At 35.7% G+C, this 23,257-nt stretch overlaps 1 protein-coding gene across 1 annotated transcript in view; it reads left to right on the top strand.

The window, feature by feature from the left end:
• CCNT1 (cyclin T1) overlaps positions 1–23,257 on the top strand; it is a 39,273-nt gene that overhangs the window by 8,350 nt on the left and 7,666 nt on the right. The window contains exons 3-8 of the mRNA XM_019662283.1: positions 5,543–5,671; positions 7,774–7,834; positions 9,782–9,844; positions 13,218–13,263; positions 14,367–14,530; positions 14,693–14,763. Of these exons, the coding sequence (XP_019517828.1) occupies positions 5,543–5,671; positions 7,774–7,834; positions 9,782–9,844; positions 13,218–13,263; positions 14,367–14,530; positions 14,693–14,763 (534 nt within the window). The remainder of the gene's footprint in view (positions 1–5,542; positions 5,672–7,773; positions 7,835–9,781; positions 9,845–13,217; positions 13,264–14,366; positions 14,531–14,692; positions 14,764–23,257) is intronic.

Below are 23,257 nucleotides of genomic sequence, written 5' to 3'. Positions count from 1 at the left end.
AGAGCACAATGATGGTGCCAACTTGGGCCAGTGAAGCAACGTCCTCCACAACTAGACTGAAGAACAAAAGGACAGCAACTTGTCTGTTCCCCTTCCCCCAGTTTCCCAGCACTGTTCCCATCCCCCCAATTCCCCAATAAAAATCTTTAAAAAAAAGTGCTAGCGCTGAGCAACAGGGTCACCGGTTCGATTCCTGGCCCTACCTGAGCTGCCGCTGAGTTGCGAACAGGTGGCAGGATGGCTCAGCTAAAAAAAAAAAACTCACAAGGTAATAGAACTAAACTTGATGAACACTTCATATGAATTTGTGAGTTAAATATTTCTTATTTTATTTTTTTAAGGTTATGTTTTGAGGAAAAGTGTTTCAAATTTAGGATGATGGATTTTGAGCTGTTTTTTTAATGCCAAAGGAAGAGAATCTGTGAAGCTAGATGTTGCTTTTGTAATGTAAGCTATTGGTGGACTCGGTATTGGGAGTAATTGCACATGAAACCTTTCGAATTTGTGGATTAAGTATTCCCAATTTTTGCTGATTATTCAGCCAGCTTGGCTTTCTTCTACCCTTAGCCTCCCTACCTCCACCCATGCTCTACCTCTGATTGCAAGGAGCACACCTTGCAATCAGAGGGCGAGAGAAGAATTTAATGAGGCTGTCTGATAGCTCTAAAATAGAAGGTAGTGGATAAAAAATATTTGAAGAGGAAGTCTATAGCTGTTTTGCCAATTCTGAAAGTTTTCTACGTTTCTTCCCTTTTATTATGGTAGACATTTTAAATCCAGGGTGAAATACATTTCACATCAGTTTGTGCATGCTATTTCCTATCTCTCTCTCTCTCTCTCTCTCTCTCTCTCTCTCTCTCTCTCTCTTCCCATACTTCGCCTTTTAAATTATAACTCCTTATTTCCCATGTATTAAGCTTAGCAAGGACAGAGATTCACTTTCCTGTATATTCTCCAAAGCATCTTTAGTAAACTTACTGAATGAACGAATGATCTGGTAATTATCCAATATAGAGAGATTCTTTGGGATGTCGTGACCTTTTCAAATCCAGTGACTTTTAATTTGGGTTATTGACCCTCTAGAGCAGGGGTCGGCAAACTGCGGCTTGCAAGCCGCATCCAAAAAGCTGCATGTGGCTCATGAGCTGCAGTTTGCCGACCCCCGTCTAGTGAGTTGATTTTAGGCACATTCTGGAATTAACAGATCAAAAATATCACCCCTTTTGTATGTTAATTTTATGTTTAGCTGTGATGAATCCAAATTCAGATTGAGAGAACTGAACACATTGTTGTGGCATTAATAAGTCCTATCAAGCATTCATGCATTTTTCATGTTTTCTTTTATTACAAAGGTAATAAATACTCATGGTAAAAATTAAAACAATATAGAAATGCATAATGTAGAGTGTAATCCCACCCTCCAAAAGTAACCATTGATAAATATTTTTGCATGTAGTGATTCAGACATTTTCTATGCATGTACTAGTATTTATGTATTTCTATAAAAATCACTTCTCCTATACTACTCTTACACAACTTGCCTTTATCACTTAACAGTATATATACTGGACATCTTTTCATATTGTTTTTTTATTATTTTAAAGACCACATAGTATTTCTTTGTGTTGTTACCATAATTTATTTCACCAGCTCCCTACTGGTGGATATTTGGGTTGTTTCTAGTTTATTTTAAATAATGTTAGGTCAGATAGTCTATATGTAGTGCACTTACATGACTATTTTAGTATAAATTCCTGTAGGTGGAATTGCTGTGTCCAAGGGCATGCATTTAAAAATTTTTTGTTGTGTCAGTTTGCCCTGAAAGATTACATCCTTATACATTGTTTCCAGCACTGTAGGAGAGGGTCCTTTCCTCTACATCCTTGCTAACAACAAATATTTGTTACTTTGGGAAATAGTAAGTTCTGACTACCTGTCAAGCACTAGGGATACAATGGTGAACAAGATAGAGGGAGTTCTAAATTATTTTCTTAATTGACATTTCTTTAATTAGTGGAGTTGAGCTGTTTATGCCTATTGTTCACTGTTCTTATGAAACTGAAGAATTAACTTAGAAATTGACTGTTGGTTCACGTTGCCCCGTTTTGTTTTGATTTTCTTATTCATATGAGCACTTTATATATTAGAGCTGTGTGTTGTGTTGTGACTACTTCTCTCATTTTGTTGTATCTCTTCATTGATAGTGTTTTGGAGCCCAGAGGTATTTTTTTTTAAATTTATTTTTTATTTTTTATTGTTGAGGTATAGAGTAAAGCACAAAATCTGAAGTGTGCAACTTGCTTACTTTTTTTGCGTTATTATATATGTAACCCTCATTCAGATCAAGATATAGTAGTATATTTCCAAGACCCTGAAAGGTAGAGAACTTGGCCTTTTGGTTGAAATAAATTTTATTTCTTTAGTGGATGTGATTAAATCACTGGTTTATTCACTTAAATCCTGGTATTGTGGTTACTCTTTTTGAGAAGAAATTCAACCCCAAATCCTGATTTTTTTTTTCTATGTACAGTTTTAAAAAATGTTTTCAAGTGGGGGGAGTATAAAAGTAGTGGTGAGCAACTTGGTGTATATGTGTTTATGCCATATTTAAGTATTTTTAAATACAGGTGTGGTATTTTAATAGCTAACAAATTTGGGTGTACTATTGTACTCCCATTAGTAACTCTTAAGAGGTCAAGCGTATTGGTTAAGAAGATGGGCTTTGGAGTCAGATATGTCTCGATTTGGATCCTTTGTGCACTGCTTTACTAGCTCTGTGGCTTTAGGCAAGTTTACCATAGACCTCATTTTTCTCATCTCTTTGGAGTCAGTAATAGTGCATACATCATAGAGTATTTAATAGGATTTAAATAAACTAATTTACAAAGTGCCTGCACATAGCAAACAAATAAATATTAGCTGGCGTTATTATTCTTTTAAAATGGAAAAAATCTTATACCTAGTATAAGAATTCCTCTGAGAAACTGCCTTTGATGGGAGAATGCTTTGATAAGCCAGCTTGGTAAGTGATTCCACGAAGAATAATGAGTATTTGTGTATTGTTGATTTGCACAAAAATTAGATTGTCATTTATCCTTTTTCAGTCTTTTACTGAGATATTATTTTACCTTGTTAGCCATTGTTTGTATTCCATATATTAGTTAGCTTCTTTCAAGTATATTTTTGGCCACTTGAAGGCAAATTTGGTGGCTTAAAGATCTTAGTGTTGTCTTTGAGTTGTCCTTTTCCTTTTCTCCTTTGTCCAATCAGTTATAAAGTCCTGTTAATTTTATACTGTTACTGTTTTTTATCTCTCTATAAATATTGTCATAAAATTGAAAGAAAACAGTAAAGGAGAAAATGATGATTTCCCTGTAACCCACTGTTCAGAGATAATCCTGTTAACATTTTGGAGTATATCCCATTAGAATTGTTTTTCTCTGTGTGCAAATACATGCGCACATAGTTGGTGAAGCTCTATTAGTTTTTCAGGTGATACCTGTGTTTCTTTTTTTCTTTGTTTCTACTGCTATTGCCTACTCTAAACTTATTTCCAATGCCTGGATTGTTTTTTAAAAATAAACTTTTAGTATATCCTATCCTTTCTTCCTTTCAGTCCCACCTACCACCAGATTGATCTTTCTAAATATTTCTTAAACTCTACATATTTTTTGAAAATCTTTAGTGTGACTTGGTTAAAAATCTTTTGTGTCCCATATCCCATTATCTATTGGGTTGTCGGAAAAGTCATGATGCATTTTTGCAACGAAAAACATAGAAAACATATGTCATGACTTTTCCAACAACCCAATATATCACTTACCAACTAACTCAGTTTAGTGTTCAAAATGTGCTTCATGCTTTGATTCCTCCACACCTTTGTGCATGCCCATTTTCCTCTGGTTCTATCCTTACTAAGCTTTAGGAATGTGTTCGTAGTAAGCTCCACATACATCAGCAACAAATATGAAGGAAGAGAATTGTTATTATGAGTTGAATTGTGGAGAAAAGCAAAGTATAACAGAGAACAGCAAGGATACAAATAAGTACAGTAGTTCCTCCTTATCTGCTCTTTCGCTTTCAGTGGTTTCAGTTGCCTGTGGTCAACTGCCTGTGGTAAACTGTGGTCCATCTAGAATGTTAAATGGAAAATTCCTGAAGTAAACAATTTATGTTTTAAATTGCACGGTGTTCTGAGTAACATGCTGAAATCTTTTGCATTCCTTCTTTGTCCCACTCGGAATGGGAATCATCCCTTTGTCTCCAGTATCCCCACGCTGTATATGCTCCCCGCCCGTTAGTCACTTAGTGTAGCCATCTCAGTTATCAGATCAGTTATCAGAGAGAGACACACACACATACACACACCACATTCACATAACTTTCATTACGCTATATTATAATCCTATTTTATTAGTCACTGTTAATCTCTTACTGTGCCTAATTTATAAATAAACTTTATCATAGGTGTGCGTATGTATGTATAGGAAACATAATCTATATATATGTATAGGAGAAAACATAATCTATATAGGGTTCAGTACCATTTGAAGTTTCAGGCATCCACTGGGGATCTTGGAACGTATCCCCCGAGGATACCAACATATTACAATAGAATGCATTCCTCAGTAAAGTGAAATAGATATTTAAATTCTATAAAATTATTTATTACGTTTCTTTGACTCCTGGTGAATTCTAGCTCCTGCCATTGCCATCTTTGATCATTGAAATGTTCTTGTTAAGATTCAAGAGACGTTCCACTTCCTGAGGTTCCCCATTTACCAGGCTACATTTATGTCATATTACTCTAATCTCTTATATTGTTTAGTGTCTGAGTTTGATATCAACTTGTGTATTGGCTTGATTTTTTCCCCCCTTTAAGTGCCTTCCATGTATAACCTCTTGAATATACTACTACTATATTTTGAATTCCTTTCTTTTTAAGATTTATGCCTCCCATATATACTTGAGATAATTCTTATACAATAAAATTCTTCCTTTTAAAATCTACAGTTTACTGGTTTTTAGTGTATTCACAGAGTTGTGCCACCATCACCACTATCTAATTTGAGAACGTTTACATCACCCCAGAAAGAAACTCCTCACACTTTAGCAGTCACTCCCATTCCCCTTTTTCTCCTAGTCCCTGGCAACCACTAATCTACTTTCTTTTGTATTTTATGGATTTGCCTTTTCTGGACATTTCAGTTTATTCTTTTAAAAAAATAATATAGATTGTTTTGATACAAACTTAGTAAAGAATTTTATTTTAAATAGAAAGCTGTATTTACATCTAATGGCTTCTTGAATAGGTAGTTTTTAATGAGAGATATTTTGTTGAAGGATTGGGTTTTGGAAGTGGGTATGGATTAATGGATAGGAGAGGACAGGACGTTTTAAGTAGAGGAAAAATCATAAACAAGAGGTGATGAAGAAGTTGAGGTAAGCAAAGAACTTGGTTTGAGACTTAGTTCCTTCTTAAACCTACCTTGATCTAGAAATACACAAATAATGAATATGATTTATTTTTCTCTCCATCCAGTCTGTGGCTCCAGCGGCCTTATTTCTAGCAGCTAAAGTAGAGGAGCAGCCAAAAAAATTAGAACACGTCATCAAGGTAGCACATGCTTGTCTCCATCCACAGGAATCGCTTCCTGATACTAGGAGTGAGGTATGGGATTAATTACACATGTCTGTTTTTCTTAATTTATTTTGCTCATAACTTACTTTTGTAACTTTGATTTATTGACGTCTGAATGGGAGCTGTTAAGGAAACCTTTTAGTGTTTGTTTTTTCCCTTAACAAAAACATCATAGAAATTTTATGGCAAAAGTAAATTGTATTCATTGTAGTAAAGTGGAAAATGCAGAAAAAGAAAGATAATTTGAACCACAGATATATAAGTGAACCATTATTTCCAGCTTCTTTTCTATGAATGGCTATACATGTATATGTTTTGTAGTTTTCCACTTACTATATCCCAAATATTTCCTATTTTATTAATTTTCCACTTGCTTTAAATGGCGAGATAGTATTTCATCATGTACATGTATTTATATTTTAACCATTCTCTATTTCAAGAGAACCTTCTAAGAAATCAGAAAAGTTCTATATGCTCATTATAAAAGAATCCAAATACTGAAGACTCATTTAAAGTAAAAGTTAAAGCATCTCCCCATCCCCGCCTAGGAGGATGCTGCTGATGACAGTTCCAGTATACTGTATTCTTCCAGACCTTTAGTCTGTGCATATACATAGAGCTTTTTTCCCCCCTCCATTCCTCCTTGACTTGCTTAAAGACAGGAAACTCGCTCCTGGCTTTAGAAGTCAGTGATTGGGGAGTGGTGAGTTGTGAGAAGTAGAGAGGTCTGACATTTTAAGTGCTTGGAGAAAAATCAGGGATTTCTGTTACTACTTAGATTATTTAAGTCTCTTACAGCGGATGCATGAGTTGTCCTTTATCATGTAGATAAATGGAATTGTGTGTTCTGTTGATCATTTTGGATAAAGTGGTTTTTTTTGGATAAAGGGGTAGGGTGTATTTTTTGTGTTGATAATAGCCCCTAATTATGTGAATTAAGTGTTTTGCATAGCAGTGTCTTGACTTCCTTCATTTTTTCTCTTAGGGCTGCACAGTAGCTCTTACTGAAAAGAGTTATTGCTCTGGACTTTTATTTAGGTTTGAGAGTGACTTCTAAATGCCATTGGTCTATAGAATTGACCTAATAAAATAATTTTAACAAAATAAAACAAAACATAGTCCCCACTTATTTTTTCTTCTCTAAAGTATATTTATGTAACTTCTCACTTGAGTTTCTGTTCCTTGTGCGGTGATTAGGGGACGATATTTCCTTCAGTATATGGAACAGAGAATTAGCATAGTTTAAGTCCTTATTGGACTTATTAAAGATCAAAAAGTTAAGTGGAAAGTTTAACAAACATGAGTCTCGTTAACTCCTGGCCAAAGCCTCATTTTCCTACACTTTTAGACCAGTACGTCCAATAGCAATATAAGGGGAGTTATGTATAGTTCAAAAATTTTTAACTTTCCTTAAACTGTATTTAAAATATTTACTTTAAAAAAGTAAAATTTTAACATTTTATGTATTTTTTAAATCATAAATATTGTTATTTTAGCATATAATCAATATTAAAACATTAATGAGGTAATTTACATTTTTATTGTTATATTAACTTCGTCTTCAAAATCTGGTGTGTATTCTACGCTCATAGTGCATTTCGGTGTAGACCAGCTACATTTAAAGTGCTCAATAGCCACGTGTGGATAGTGGCTACAGGATTAGCGGGTACAAATCTGAGAGAATTTGTTTGTTCCCTTTACATTTGAACTCTTCTATGAATTTTTAGAAATCTAGCATTACCCCAAAGGGGAAGGTTAATAGTCAGATGTTTGAGATTGCCTACATTGCCTATAGCAAGGCTTTGCAAATGTATTTTGATGATGATGTAGACACATGAATATTTCAGTTTTCAGCAAGTGAACTTTTAAAACTTAAAATGTCAGTCTGAAAATGAACCAAATCTCTGGTGCTTTTTTCTGTAGCCATTTATGAATAAAGTGTTCCTTCTCAGTATACCACCATTTTTCTTTTAAAAGCAGGATATATACTGAATGGTGATAAAGATTAATTTCAGTTTCTACTGTACCTCATAACTCCACCTCTGCTTTTTGTGGCTTTGGTTTCCTTGGGATGGGTTGTTAGAATTGTTTACACTTTACATATTGTGCGTTATGTGTCTTCTCACCTACAGGCTTACCTGCAGCAAGTTCAAGATCTGGTAATATTAGAAAGCATAATTCTGCAGACTTTAGGTAAGTTTATTTTTCTTTAAAACATTAAAGAAACATATATGTGTAATATGTGATTTAAAAATTGGCAAAATAGGAAAGAGGAGGAAAATGTCTTGGAAAGGGTTTGCAAATTCTAGAGGTTGTAGAGCTCAGTTTTACCCTGGCCTATAACAAAGAAAGAATAAAGGCACAGCTTTGAAATAGCAGTTGCCAGGTTTGTTTGTTTTTTCATTCTAGAATTCATGATTTGCTTTTTAGGGTTTGGTAGTTTTTAACTTTCTGATAACTAATGGCAGAAACTATTTTAAGAAATTTTTTCCTTCAGTGGATTTTTATAATCTGTCATCGTATTTAGATTATAGCATTTGTTTTTAAATTGGTAATCAGAGTTCAGAACAGCAGAGTGGAGGTGGAGGAATTCAAGGTACAGTAAGACCTCGCTTAACATCATCAGTGGGCCCTTGGACACTCTGGCTTTAAGTGAAACAATATATAACGAAACTAATTTTACCATAGGCTAATTGATATAAACAAGAGTTAAGTTCCTTTGGCATATTTCTGATCACAAAACATCACTGAACTTGTAAATAAAGACCCAAAACACTTCTAATATTAAACATTGAAATGAATGTGAGCTATACATACATTTAAGAAAGATTAATAAAAACAAGTAAGATAATGATTTTCCAGCCCATGTATTTCAGCTCAGGGTTGCGGTTGGCTGAAAAGCTATCCCAGCAGCTCAGGGTGCACTCTGACAGGACACCCTTCCATCGCAGGGCACATCACACACACCCACACTTGCTTAGACGGGGACAACTGAGACAAGCTGATTCACCTAATGTGCACATCTCTGGGGCATGGGAGGAAACCTGAGTACTTGGAGAAAACCCATGCAGACATGGGGAGAATGTGCAAACTCCACACCGACAGTGGCCCCCACTGGGAATCAGTTTTTTTGTTTTGTTTCATCAACATTGTAATAAAATGATGTTGAATGAAGTTACTTGAGGACCTGCTGTATAGTGGTTCATGGGCAACTTGGATGATGTTATTGTTATTTTCATCAGAGAGACTTTTTAAAAGCAAATATGGAAAGTGAAGATTTTTTTCTAGTCTTTTTTGGCTATCATTTTTTTCGTTAGGTAGGGGAGGATTTCATGAGCTGTGTTGGAAAGTTACTGATACAGCTGTATTTTATTGCATACACACACACACACACACACACACAGAGTTCTTCAAAGTTTATCTCTGATGTTAATTTCTGCTAATTAACCTTTTTACTTTAAATAAATGATCTTTAATGTAACTATGTTTTAATGGACAATGGTATTTTTCTGGTGGAATAAATTTTTATTAATATTTTAATGTGGAAACCAGTAAGATCTAATTTGCAAGAATCAGTTACCTTTTAGAATTTATGCCATGTAAATTTCTCAATTGAATTTCTTTATCTAGAAAATTTTATTTACATAGGCAAAAAGAAAAACTCAAAAAAAATTTTATAGACATACTGATCCTCCTTAAGTAATTTTGGTAAAGATCATTTGGGATTGGATAAAATGATCAGTACCCATTGTAATTAAGATGATGAAAAGGAACAAAATAATAGTTTTTAAAATGTTTCCTCAAGGTTAAGCTTTGCAAGATAGTCATCACTTGAGTAACTGCTCCTTCCAACATATATTCTATTGTCCACTAAAACATGTTTTGTGTTCAGAGTGTATTAGGGTATTGGTTCCTCAGGGGCCTTGAGATTGCATTAGCTTTATTATCTTATGGTATCTTCTAGCTTAAAATATTATAAGGAGCTTTGGAGACAAAGCGTGCTATATACTTTGTGTGACTCAGCCTCTGAATAACAGTTTTGGGACAGGAAAACAAGGGAGGCCTGTAATGATGACTTAGATAAAACATGTATAAAATGTCTCAAGTACTTTGGCTTTTTAACCAGTTACTTTTTTTTAGGCTTTGAGCTAACAATTGATCACCCACATACACATGTGGTAAAGTGCACTCAACTTGTTCGAGGTAAGGAATCCCTGCTTGAGACTGTGCTCTTAATTTGTTTTACCATCTCATTTAGAGGCTAAAATTGCTGTGGACAAGTACATAACACAACTGTTTTGACCAAAAGTTTAATTGAAAGGCCTAACTGGCTTAAATCAAAATGAGTGATTCTGACTTGGGATTTTTCTACTGAGTTCTTAAAAATGTTTTTAGGTGATCTCTCTCTCTTTTTTTTAATCTTTTTTTTTTTTTTTAAAGATTTTTTATTGGGGAATTGGGGGATGGGAACAGCACTGGGGAATTGGGGGAAGGCGAAAAGACAAGTTGCTGTACTTTTTGTTCTTCAGTCTAGTTGTGGAGGACGTTGCTTCACTGGCCCAAGTTGGCACCATCATGGCACTCTTCCCGGGCGAGGCAGATCAGTCGCCAGCTTCTGGACAGCCGCTCACTGCGGCTGTTGGCCGCTCACGCTGGCTGCTGGCTATATACGGTAGCCCATGGCAACCCACTGCAGCAGGGGCTGCAGCCTATGCCATTGCCAGCGACTCATGGCAGCCCAGCTCCAGGTTGAGCTGTTGTTCAGCATGTTAGCAGTGGAGGGCAGTGTCACTGGCCCTCATATGTGGGATCCGAACTGGGGCCCTCTGGCGTTCCAAGCTAGCTCTTAACCAACGTGCCACTCAGCCAGCCCTAGGTGATCTCTTTTTAAAGAGAATTAGCCTCTTGAGGATGTTTGTCAAAGCTGGGGGCAGATTTTGAAAAGTCACCAAATCATAAATAACTAAAAGCAATTTTAAGGATGTCTTGGGAGTCGGCGATCTTCGATTGTAGGATTGATTGCCCTAGACATTCTTAAAGACTACCCAGAGGATCATCTAGAATTTAATTTGAACTAATTGGGTTGTCGGAAAAGTCATGACGTATGTTTGTGACAGATGGCACTAGTTCATTTTTGGAAGTACTAGAGTCGTTCACATCTATGGTATTACTATGTCATTTGACAGCTGACAGTTCTAGCTTCATTCTAAAAAAAAAATTGAGCAATTTGGTTGAGTTTTGGAGATTTTACAACAAGTTGAAGATGGAAGACCAAACTGCATTTTTGCCATATTTTACTATTTTACTTCCATAAAGGGAAGAACGTGAGTCAAGCTTGTGAAAAGTTGCATAAAGTTTATGGTGACAGTGCTCTACAAGAACATCAGTGCCAATGATGGTTCACGAAATTTCATTCTGGTGATTTTGATCTCAACGACACTCCTCCGTCAGAGAGGCTCACCAAGGTTGATGACGACAAAATAAAGGCGTTGATCGAGTCAAACCCACGTTACATGACATGAGAGATTACAGAAACATTGAACATCCATCATTCAGGTGTTCATGACCACCTGAAGAAGCTGGGATACGTAAGCAAGCTCGATATTTGGGTTCTGCATGAACTCAAAGAAGTTCATTTGATGGCGTGTGTAAACATCTGCAATATGCTCATTAAATGTGAGGAAAACGATCCTTTTTTGAAGTGACTGATAACTGGTGATGAGAAGTAGATTGTTTACAACAATGTGGTGCACAAACAGTCTTGGTCCCAACGAGATGATTCACCTCAAACGACATAAAAAGAGCAGACATTCAGCCGAGGAAGGTTATGCTCACAGTGTGGTGGGATTTTAAAGGTGTCGTGTTTTTTGAGCTCCTACCAAGGAACCAAACAATCAATTCGAATGTGTACTGTCGGCAATTGGACAGTTTGAACGAATCCATCATCCAGAAATGTCAAGAGCGTGTTAATTGGAGTTGTGTTTCATTGCAACAACGCTAGACCACACACAAGTTTGATCACCCGTCAAAAATTATTGGAGCTTGGATGAGATGTGTTGCCACACCCACCATACTCACCTGACTTTGCGCCGTCAGACTTCCACTTGTTTCGCTCTCTTGACAACTCCTTGCGTGGTATAACGTTCAATTCAAATGAGGCTGTAAATCAGCACCTTGTTCAGTTTTTTGCAAATAAAGACAGGTCCTTCTATGAACGAGGAATTATGAAGCTCACTGAAAGATGACAAAAGGTTATTGAACAAAACGGGCAATATATCATTGGTTGATCTTTGTTCTTTATATAAATAAATGACCTTTGAAAAACAGACAAAATACGTCATGACTTTTCCGACAACCCAATATTTCCATACTTGACCATCCCTAGTCAGAACTTCCTTTTTATTTTAATTTAGTAGCTGTAATTGCAGGAAACCTAGCTCCTCTCATTTAGTTTAAATAGTAGTATCATGAATAGCTACACATCATTGTGCATTTCAGTGCCTTTTTAGACCATACTGATAATTGGCCTTGTTTTGCATTTCATTTATGTGTGTTTTATCTGAAAATTCTGAACGTTTTATCTGAAAATTCTGAACGTTTTCCCTGAGTTCTTTCTATTTTGAAAGCATTAAAAGGTCTATATTGGGCTGGCCGAGTGGCGCGATGGTTAAGAGCTGGCTTGGGACGCCAGAGGGCCCCGGTTCGGATCCCACATATGAGGGCCGGTGACACTACCCTCTACCAAAAAAAAGGTCTATATTGAGCAAGGTTAGGATTAAACAGAGATGAATATATGCTAATGTTTAAGGAAGATTAAAATTTGCTTTGTCATCTAGAGCAGTTTTCTTTTTTAAGAAGAAATTTTTTTTTGTAATTTATTAAATAATTTTGGTTGATGATTTTGAGATAAAATCACAGATTACTTGAAAACTTTTTTTTTTTTTTTTAAGATTTTTATTGGGGAATTGCGGGGAGGGGAACAGCGCTGGGGAATTGGGGGAAGGGGAACAGACAAGTTGCTGGCCCTCCTATGTGGGATCCGAACCGGGGCCCTCTGGCATCCCAAGCGAGTTCTTAACCATCGCGCCACTCGGCCGGCCCGAAAACTTTTTTTTTTTAAGTACAAATCACTTTTCCAAACATATTAAGATCTTGCGTATTCTGATTTTGCCTCCAAATTAGTTCATCCCCCAATTCAGTATTTTTCAGTGAACCCTTATATCAGAATCTCTGGGTTACTTGTTAAAAATGCTTATGTGCTTCTCCAGACATATTGAGTGAAACTCTAGAAAGGATGCCCAGGAATTGCATTTTAAACAAGTGTCAGATACCTGGTGTACAGAGTAAAGCTTGAGGCCCTAGGTCTGGAAGCAGCATATTTATTAATAATATAATTAAAAATTGCTAATCTGTCTTTGGTAGAATGTAAACTTAAGGTGGTTAGGGACCGTGTCTGCTTCATTCACCATGATATTTTCTACCTTGCAAATATTAAATGCCAAATAATTGTTGAGATTAAATGGAACTGATAACTTTTTCCCTCTCCCCTTATCTTTTTTTTTTTTTTTTTTTATAGCAAGCAAGGACTTAGCACAGACTTCTTACTTCATGGCAACCAACAGGTTTATATTTTAATATTTTTCCTTTCTATTTTTGGGATAGGACTTTACTTGGGTTGGGACTGTCACTTTTTGAGAGGCATGTGGAAAGATGTCAGGTAGTAACTAGAATTCAAAGGCCCAAGCATGGGTCTCTGATACAGTGTGTTATATAGACAGTTCTCTGGCAAATGTTGATTTTTATGCACACTTTTCATTTGTACCTTAATTTCCATGGTGCTTTTTAAATTTGCTAAGGTGATATAATTATTTATGGCTGGTTGAGAGCCTACTTAATTCTGCATGTGTTAGTTAGCTTTAAAACATATAAGAGCTTAGTTCTGAAAGTTGGTAATCTTGGAATTCATTGACAGTCACTGGAAATCTGATTGGAGGATTCTGCAATAATTAGGATATTTTAAAAGACGTGTTTTTCTTGCCCCACTCCCAGATAAATGGGCAAATATATGTGTAAAGAATTGTGATCCTTTTTCTTTCTTCCCTTTTTAAAGAAAAAATTATTAATATATAACTTGTGTTACCAAATGACTTGCTCATTCTAATTTCCAATCTACGGTGGTTCATAGAAACCAAAGATATTTCCTAATGACTGTCAGGGCTAAGAAGTTCATTTTTACAGCCTGATAGGAGAAATTTTAAAATAAACCATCAAGTATATTCAGATGTGAGAGAGTGATTGTCTATTCATTATTTTAAATAGGCCAGACCTTGATTTGCAGGAGACAAGATATTTTTAGGGTATATCCTTAAGTATTTGATTTAGGGATTATACATATCAAAAATAACTTCCCTTAAGCTCTGAGCTTATTCTCAGAATAATTGATCCTTGCTTTAAACAAAACTGAGTATCCATTTTGTTTTACTTATTTTTTGTTCCTTTGTCAGTTCTGTGGATTGAATGATGTATAGTCAAAAATTTATAAATGTTACCTGAGCAGGTGGGTTATTGGAAAGTCATGTTGAGTGCTGGATCAGAGCACTGGATATTTCTTGCCCTTCTTGCTCTCCAGTGGTTTTTTAATTTTTTTAAATAATGGAGAGTTTTAACTTTGGGTTCAGAATTGAGAGCTCATGACACTCTCTTGTTTCCTTCCCTCTGGTGTCAGCCTGCATTTGACCACATTTAGCCTGCAGTACACACCTCCTGTGGTGGCCTGTGTCTGCATTCATCTGGCTTGCAAGTGGTCCAACTGGGAGATCCCAGTCTCAACTGATGGCAAGCACTGGTGGGAGTATGTTGACGCCACTGTGACCCTGGAACTTTTAGATGGTAAGTTTTAGAGTAAGGGTCCTTGAAACGCACTTGATCTTGATCTGTCACATATCTGGCCAAAGGTGACTTGATGCAGATGAAAATAGTTAGTTGAGGTTATTCTTGTTTCATTCCTTCTGCCTCTCTGAGTTTTCCTTAAATGTTCTATTTCATTTGCAGAACTGACACATGAATTTCTACAGATTCTGGAGAAAACCCCCAACAGGCTTAAACGAATTCGGAATTGGAGGGTAAGAATTATTGCTGTTAGCATGTGGAACAAACCATTTTCTTCTTTTGACTGCCCCAGTGAATATACCAGAGCTGGTTATGTACCCTAGGTTTGGAATTTCCCTTTGTGTGGTTATGCAATAATCATGACTTCAACTTCTTAGCTTGGGTGCTGGCCTAGAGTCAATGGTTATAGGTGATAGCTGAACTTTTGTGTTTTAGTTTTGTGGTATAGTCTTTTGGTCAGCAGTATTGGTTGTGTATTTTTTGTATGGAGACTGTGAGGGGAAAAAATGTGGCTTCTTTGAGTCACAGAGTGTTGGTTTCTCATAGAGGAAAAACACAGTGTTACAAAGTTAGAGCTGATACCATAATTTTTATCTTTTTTTTTTCTTTTTATAAAGATTTTATTGGGGAATTGGGGAAGGGGAACAGTGTTGGGGAATTGGGGAAGGGAACCAGCCAAGTTGTTTTCTTTCGATCTTAGTTGTGGAGGGCGCAGCTAGCTCAGCTCCAAGTCCAGTTGCCATCCGGCCGCCCCGTCTGCAACTTGTGGCTGCTCAGCTCAAGGTGCCATGTTCATTCTTAGTTGCAGGTGGGCGTAGACCACCACCCCATGTGGAGGTTGAAGTGGCAACCTTGTTGCTAAGAGCACTTGCTCTAACCAACTGTGCCACCCGGCTGCCCATTTTTAAATCGGGTTGTTTTTGTTGTTGGGTTCTCTATATATCCTGGGTATTAATTTCTTAATTATATGATTTATAAATATTTTCTCCTATTCAGTGGGTTGCCATTTTTACTCTGGATAGTATCTTTTGATGCACGAAATTTAAAAATTTTTATGAAGGGGCCGGCCGAGTGGCTCAGTTGGTTAGGAGCTCGCTCAAGAGTTTGAGCTCTGAGCAACAGCGGTTCGATGCCTGGCCCGAGCTGAGTTGCTGCTGAGCTGCCAAAAGGTGGCAGGATGGCTCAGCTAAAAAAAAAAAAAAAATTCATGAAGTCCAGATTATCTTTTTGTTGTTGTTAACTGCCTTTGGTGTCATATCTAAGAAATCACTGCCAAATCCAATGTTGTGAAGCTTTTGTCCTATGTTTTCTTTTAAGAGTTATATTGTTTTAGGTCTTTCACTTAGGACCCTTACCCATTTTGAGTTAATTTTTGCATGTGATAGGTGAGGGTCCAATTTCATTCTTTTGCATGTGGATATCCAGTTTTTCCAACACAGTGTGTTGAGAAGACTGTCCTTTCCCCACTGAATGGTCTTGGCACCCTTGTCAAAAATCATTTGACCATATATGTGAGGGTTTATTTTTATATTCTCTACTCATCTGTATGTTTATCTTTATGCCAATACCACACTGATTGATTAGTGTACATCTGTAGTAAGTTCTAAAATCAGGAAGTGTGAGCCCTCCAGTTTTGTTCTTCACTTTCAAGATTGTTTTGGCTATTTGGGATCCCTTGAAATTCCATATGAATTTTAGGATAGGTTTTTCTATTGCAAAAAATGTCATTGGGATTTTGATCAGGATTGCATTGAATCTGTAGATTGCTTTGGGTCATATTCACATTTTAACAATGTTAAGTCTTTGAGTTTAGAACATAGAATAAGTTTCCATTTACGAGTATGTGTTATTTAATTTCTTTCAGCAGTTTTTTGCAGTTTTCATTGTTCGAGTCTTTCACATCCTTGGTTAAGTTAATTCCTAAGTATTCCATTGCTACTGTAAATGGAATTGTTTTCATAATTTGCTTTTCAGATTGTTCTTTGTTGTGTGTATAAAAATCCAACTGAATTTGTGTGTTGACTTTGTATCCTGCTACTTTGCTGAATTCATTTATTCTAACTTTTTTTTGTGGAATCTTGTGAGTTTTCTACATATCAGATCATATCATCTGCAAATAGGTAATTTTACTCCTTTTCAAATTAGGATGTCTTTTGCTTTTTTTTCTCACCTAATTGCTCTGATGAAAACTTCTAGTACTGTGTTGAATAGAAGTAGTGAGAGCGGGCATCCTTACCTTGTTCCTGGTCACAAAGAAAGCTTTCTTTCATCGAGTATGATGTTCCCTGTGGGTTTCTCATAATGGCTTTTATTATGTTGAGGTAGTTGGCTCATATTTGTAGTTCATTGATTATTTTTATCATGGAAATGTCTTGAATTTTGTCAGATACTTTTTCTGTATCAGTTGAGATGATCGTGTGTTTTTTCCTTCATCCTGTTTATGTAGCATATTATATGGGTTGATTTTCATATGTTGAACCATTCTTGCATTCCAGGAATAAATCCCACTTGCTCATGGTGTATAATCTTTTTAATATGCTGTTGAATTCAGTTTGCTAGTATTTTGTTGAGAAGTTTTACATCAGTGGTTATAAGGGATATTAGTTTGTAGCTTTATTTTCTTGTAGTGTCTCTGTCTGGCTTTGGTATCAGGGTAATGCTGGCTTCAAAGAATGAGTTGGAAAGTTTTCCCTCGTTTTTTAAATTTTTGCAAAAGCTTGAAAAGGATTGGTATTCTTTAAATGTTTTATAGAATTAACCAGTGAAGGGTGTTGGTGGAGATTCTTGATTGTTGATTCAATCTCCTGATTAGTTATAGATATTCAGATTTTCTATTTCTTTATGATTTAGTTTTGGTATGTTTTATGTTTCTAGGAATTTGTCCATTTCGTCTAGGTTATCCAATTAGTTGGCATACAGTTGTTAAATAGTACTTTTATAATCCTTTTTATTTCTGTAGAATCAGTAGCAATGTGTCTACTTTTATTTCTGACTTTCGTAGTTTGAGCCTTCTTTCTTTTTTCTTAGTTCATCTAGCTAAAGGTTAGTCAATTTTGTTGATCTTTTTCTTTCTCAAAGAACCAACTTTTGGTTTCATTGCTTTTCTCTATTTTTCTATTCTTTATTTATCTCTACTCTAATCTTTATTATTTCCTTCCATTTGCTAGTTTTGGGTTTAGTTTGCTCTTCTTTTAGTTCCTTGAGTTGTAAAGTTAGTTATTTTGAGATCTTCCTTTTCTTTTTTTAATAATCTTTATTTTTTAGTTAAGTATAGTCGACATAATATATTAGTTTCAGGTGACAACATGGTGATTTGACATTTATATACCTTATGATATCACAATAAGTGTGGTCACTTATTATATTAGTGACTATTTTCCCTGTGCTGTACATTATACTCCTGTGATTTATTTTATAACTAGAAGTTTGTACCTCTTATTCCCCTTCACCTTTTTCATCCATCCCCCGCCCGCCTCCCTTCTGGCAACCATAAGTTTGTTCTCTGTGTCGATGAGTGTTTCTGTTTTGTTTGTTCATTGTTTTGTTTTGTGTGTTTTTTTTTTAGATTACACATGTATGTGAAATCATATAGTATTTGTCTTTCTCTGTCTTATTTTACTTAACATAATACCCTCTAGGTCTGTCTATGTTGTTGCAATTGGCAAGATTTCATTCTTTTTTTATGGCTGAGGAATATTGCATTGTCACATACCACATTTTCTTTATTCATTCATCTATCAGTGAACACCTGGACTGCTTCCATATCTTGGCTATTGTAAATAATGCTGCAATGAACATAGGGTGCATATGTTTTTTCCAATTAGTGTTTTCATTTTCTTTGGCTAAATGCCCAGAAGTGGAATTGCTGAGTTGTATGGTAGTTCAATTTTTAATTTTTAGAAGAACCTCCATATTGTTTTTCATAGGGACTGCATCAGTTTACACTCCGAACAGTGCAGGAGGGCTCCTTTTTTCCACACCCTCACCGACACTTGATGTTTGCTGCCTTTTTCATAATAGTCTTTCTAACAGGTGTGATATCTCATTGTGGCTTTGATTTGCATTTCCCTGATGCTTAGTGATGTTAAGCATCTTTTCATGTCTTTGGCCATGCGTATATCTTCTTTGGAGAAATGTCTATTCAGGTCCTCTGCACATTTTTTAATTGGATTGTTCGTGGGGTTTTTTTTTTTGGTGTTCAGTTGTATGATTTCTTTATATTTTTTGGTTATTAACCCCTTATCAGATATATCATTTGTAAATAACTTTTCCCATTCAGTACGTTGTCCTTTCAGTTTGTTAAAGATTTTCTTGGTATGCAAAAGCTTTTTAGTTTGATGTAGTCCCATTTTTGTTTATTTTTGCTTTTGTTGCCATTACCTGAGGAGACATATAAAAAAATATATTGCTAAGGCTGATGTCAAAGAGTTTAGTGCCTATGTTTTCTTCTGGGACTTTTATGATTTCAGGTCTTACATTTAAATCTTTAATCCATTTTGATATGGTATAAGAAAGTGGTCTAGTTTCATTTTTTTTTCATGTATCTGTCCAATTTTCCCAACACCATTTATTGAAGTAACTGTCTTTTCCCCATTGTATATTTCTGCCTCATTTGTCATAGATTAATTATCCATATGAGTGTGGGCTCATTTCTGGGCTTTCTGTTCCATTCCATTGAACTGTGTCTGTTTTGTGCTAGTATCATACTGTTTTGATTATATAACTTTGTAGTATACTTTGAAATCAGGGATCTTGATACCTCCAGCTTTGTTCTTCTTTCTCAAGATTGTTTTGGCTAATTTGGGGTCTTTTGTAGTTCCATATAAATTTTAGGGTTGTTTGTTCTAGTTTTGTGAAAAATGCCATTGGTATTTTAATAGGGATTATACTGAATTTGTAGATTGTTTTGGGTTATATGGACATTTTAAAAATACGAATTTTTCCAATCTATGTGCAAGATATATCCTTCCATTTATTTGTGTCATCTTCAGTTTTTTTTTATCATTGTCTTACAGTGAATTTTCAGAGTACGGCTGGTCTTTTGTCTTCTTGGTTAAATTTCTAGGGTTTTTTTTGTTTTTTTGATACAGTTGTAAATGGGATTGTTTTCTTAATTTCTCGTTTGATAATTTGTTAGTGTATAGACATGCCGCTGATTTTATTAACTATAAATTTTAATCTGGTAACTTTACTGAATTTATTTATTAGTTATAATAGTTTTTTAGTAGATGAATAGGGTTTTTTATATATAGCAGCATGTCATCTATAAATAGTGACAATTTTGCTGCTTCCTTTCCAATTTGGATGCCTTTCCTTTTTTCTTTTCTGATTGCTGTGGCAAGGACTTCGATACTATGTTGGATAAAAGTGGAGTGGGCATCCTTGCCTTATTCCTGATTTTAGGGGAAAAGCTTGTAGCTAGCTTTTCACTGTTGAGTATGATGTTTGTGGGTTTGTCATATGTAGCCTTTATTATGTTGAAATAAATTTCTTCTATTCCCACTTTTTGAGAGTTTTTATCATAAATGGTTGTTGTATTTTGTCAAATGCTTTTCTGTTTTTATTGAGATTCACATAATTTTTATTCTTTGTTTTGGTAGTGTGTATTATGGTGATTGATTTGCAGGAACTGATCATCCTTGCATTCCTGAAATCAATCCCACTTGATCATGCTGTGTGATCTACTGTAATTTTCGTATTTTGTAGTGTCTTTGTTTGGTTTTGGTATCATTTTTTTTTTTTAATGTAAGTATTTATAGCTATAAATTTCTCCCTAAGCACTGCTTTTGCTGCATCCCGTGTGTTTTGGTATACGTTTTCATTTGTTTCAAAGTATTTTCTAATTCCTTTTTTGATTTCTCCTTTGATCCATTGGTTGTTTAAAAGTTTGTTCATTTCTACAATTTTGTCAATTTTCCTTCTGTTACTGGTTTCTAACTTTATCCTGTTGTGTTCAGAAAAGATACTTCGTATATTTATGTTTTAAAATCTATTGAGACTTACTCTGTGGCCAATATTATGGTCTGTCTTGGAAAATCTTCCAAGTACATTTGAGAAGAATGTGTATGCTGCTGTTTTGGATACAGTGTTCTGTATATGTCGTTAGATCTACGTAGTTTCTTTGTGAAGTCTTCTGTTTCCTATCTTCTGTCTGGTTGTTTATCCATTATGGTGAGCGGGGTATTGAAGTCTCCAACTATTACTATAAAACTCTATTTCTCCCTTCAATTTTGTTAGGTTTTGCTTCATATATTTTGATGGCCTGTCATTAGGCATGTAAATGTTTATAATTGTTATATCTTATTGCTGTATTAAGCCTTTTAAAAAATATATAGAATATCCTTTGTCTCTTGAAACCTTTTTTGATTTAAAATCTATTTTGTCTGATAGAGTATAGCTACCCTCCTCTCTTTTAGTTACTCTTTATGTGGTATATCTGTTTCCATCCTATCACTTTCAGCCTGTTTGGGTTTTTGGATCTCAGTGCTTGTAGACTGCATATAGTTGGATCATGTGTTTTTATCCATTCTAGCACTCTTTATCTTTTCATTAAGAATTTAATACAGTTACACTTAATTACAGATAAGGAGGGACTTGTGTCATTAATCTATCTATTTTTTATATGCCTCAAGAGTTTTTTTTGTCCTTCATTTTCTGCATGATTGTCTTGTGTTTGGTTGATTTTTTAAATTTATTTATTTTATTTATTTTTAAGCTGAGCCATCCTGCCACCTGTTGGCAGCTCAGCTCGAGTGGGGCTCAAACCGCTGTTGCTCAGAGCTCACGCTGTTGAGCGAACTCTTAATCTACTGAGCCACTTAGCTGGCTCTTGATTTTTTTTTTTAATATAGTAAAATTTAAAAATCCTTTTTTCATTTCCTTTTTTATGTATTATTATTATTATTATTATTATTTTAAAGATTATATTGGGGAATTGGGGGAGGGGAACAATGTTGGGAAATCAGGAAGAGAAACAGACAGGTTGCTGTCCTTTTGTTCCTTAGTCTAGTTGTGGAGGATGTCGCTTCACTGGCCCATGTTGGTATTATCATTGTGCTCTTCCTGGGTGAGGCAGTCCCTCGCCGGCCATTGGATGGCAGCTCACGAAAGCTCACGCCAGCTGCAGCCAGCCCCATTGCAGCCTACTCCATCGCCGGCGTATCACGGCAGCCCAGCTCCAGGTTGAGCTGTTCTTTACCATCTTAGCTGTAGAGGGTGCAGTGTCACTGGCCCTCATGTGGGATCCAAACCGGGGCCCTCCTGCTCAGAGCTGGTGTCCTACGCCAGCTCTTAACCAACGCGCCACTCGGCTGGCCCCTTTGTATATTCTTTATAGCTATATTTTTTGTGGTTACCATGGGGATTACATTTAACATCCTAAAGTTATAACTCTAATTTGAATTCATACCAGTTTAGCTTCAGTAACACACAAACTCCTTTATAGCTGCACTCCTCCTCTTTTGGTTGTTGATGTGACAAAATTATATCTTTATAAATTGTGTGCTCCAAAACATAAACTAATAATCTTTTAAATCCATTAGGCTCTTAAACTATATAGAAAATAAGATTTGGAGTTATAAATCAGAGTTAACAGTAACACTAGGTTTTACACTAATGATTGTTGTTTTTCCCCTTAAAATTTTTTAGTCTCTTAAATCATGTAGAAAACAAAGCACAGTTACAAACCATTGTTATAATAATACTAGCTTTTATAATTGCCCATGTTTTTACCTTTATTGAGATCTTTTTTCCCCTCTATATGGCTTCAAGTTACCGTCTAGTCTCCTTTCTTTTCACCTTGGAGGACTGTCCTGAGTATTTTGTGTATGGCTGATCTAGTGGTCACTAACTCGCTCAGCTTTGTCTATCTGGAAATGTTTCAATTTCTCCCTCGCTGTTTTGAAGGATATTTTTGCTGGATATATGATTCTTGGTTGACAGTTTTTTTCTTTTAACACTTGCAATGTATCAGCCCCCCTTTCCTCTGGCCTCCAAAGTACATGATGAGAAATCTTGTGATCTTGTATGTGATGATTTGCTTCTCTTTGTTGCTTTCAGGATTCTCTGTCTTTGGCTTTTGAAAGTTTGGTTATAATGTGTCTCGGTGTGAGTCTGAGTTCTTAGTTGAAGTTTGTTGAGCTTGGATGTTTATGTTCATGTCTTTAATCAAATTTGTAAAGTTTTCAACCACTGTTTCTTAAAAAATTCTCTGTGCTTCTTTTTCTTTTCTCCTTCTGAAACTTCCACGATTGTATATATTGGTCCACTTGACGGTGTATCACAGGTCTTTAGGCTCTGTTCACTTGCTTACATCTTTTTTCTTTCTGTTCCTTAGACTTGATAATTTGCATTGTTCTATCTTCAAGTTTGCTGATTTAAATCTGCCTGTGAATACCTCTAGTGTATTTTTCATTATCAGTTATTGTGCTTTTCAGCTCTAGGATTTCTTTTTGCTTTCTTCTGAGGTTTTCTACCTCTTTATTGATATTTCCATTTTGTTCACACTATTTTTCTTGACTTTCTCCACATCTTCCTTTAATTTTTTTTTTAAAGATTTTTATTGGGGAATTGGGGGGATGGGAACAGCGCTGGGGAATTGGGGGAAGGGGAACAGACAAGTTGCTGTCGTGTCGTTGTGTTCTTCAGTCTAGTTCTGGAGGACGTTGCTTCACTGGCCCAAGTTGGCACCATCATTGCGCTCTTCCCGGGCGAGGCAGATCAGTCGCC

This window comes from Hipposideros armiger, unplaced genomic scaffold (assembly GCF_001890085.2).
Source record: "Hipposideros armiger isolate ML-2016 unplaced genomic scaffold, ASM189008v1 scaffold_371, whole genome shotgun sequence".
In the NCBI taxonomy this organism is placed as follows: domain Eukaryota; kingdom Metazoa; phylum Chordata; class Mammalia; order Chiroptera; family Hipposideridae; genus Hipposideros; species Hipposideros armiger.
This window is presented reverse-complemented; position numbering and strand designations above follow the sequence as displayed.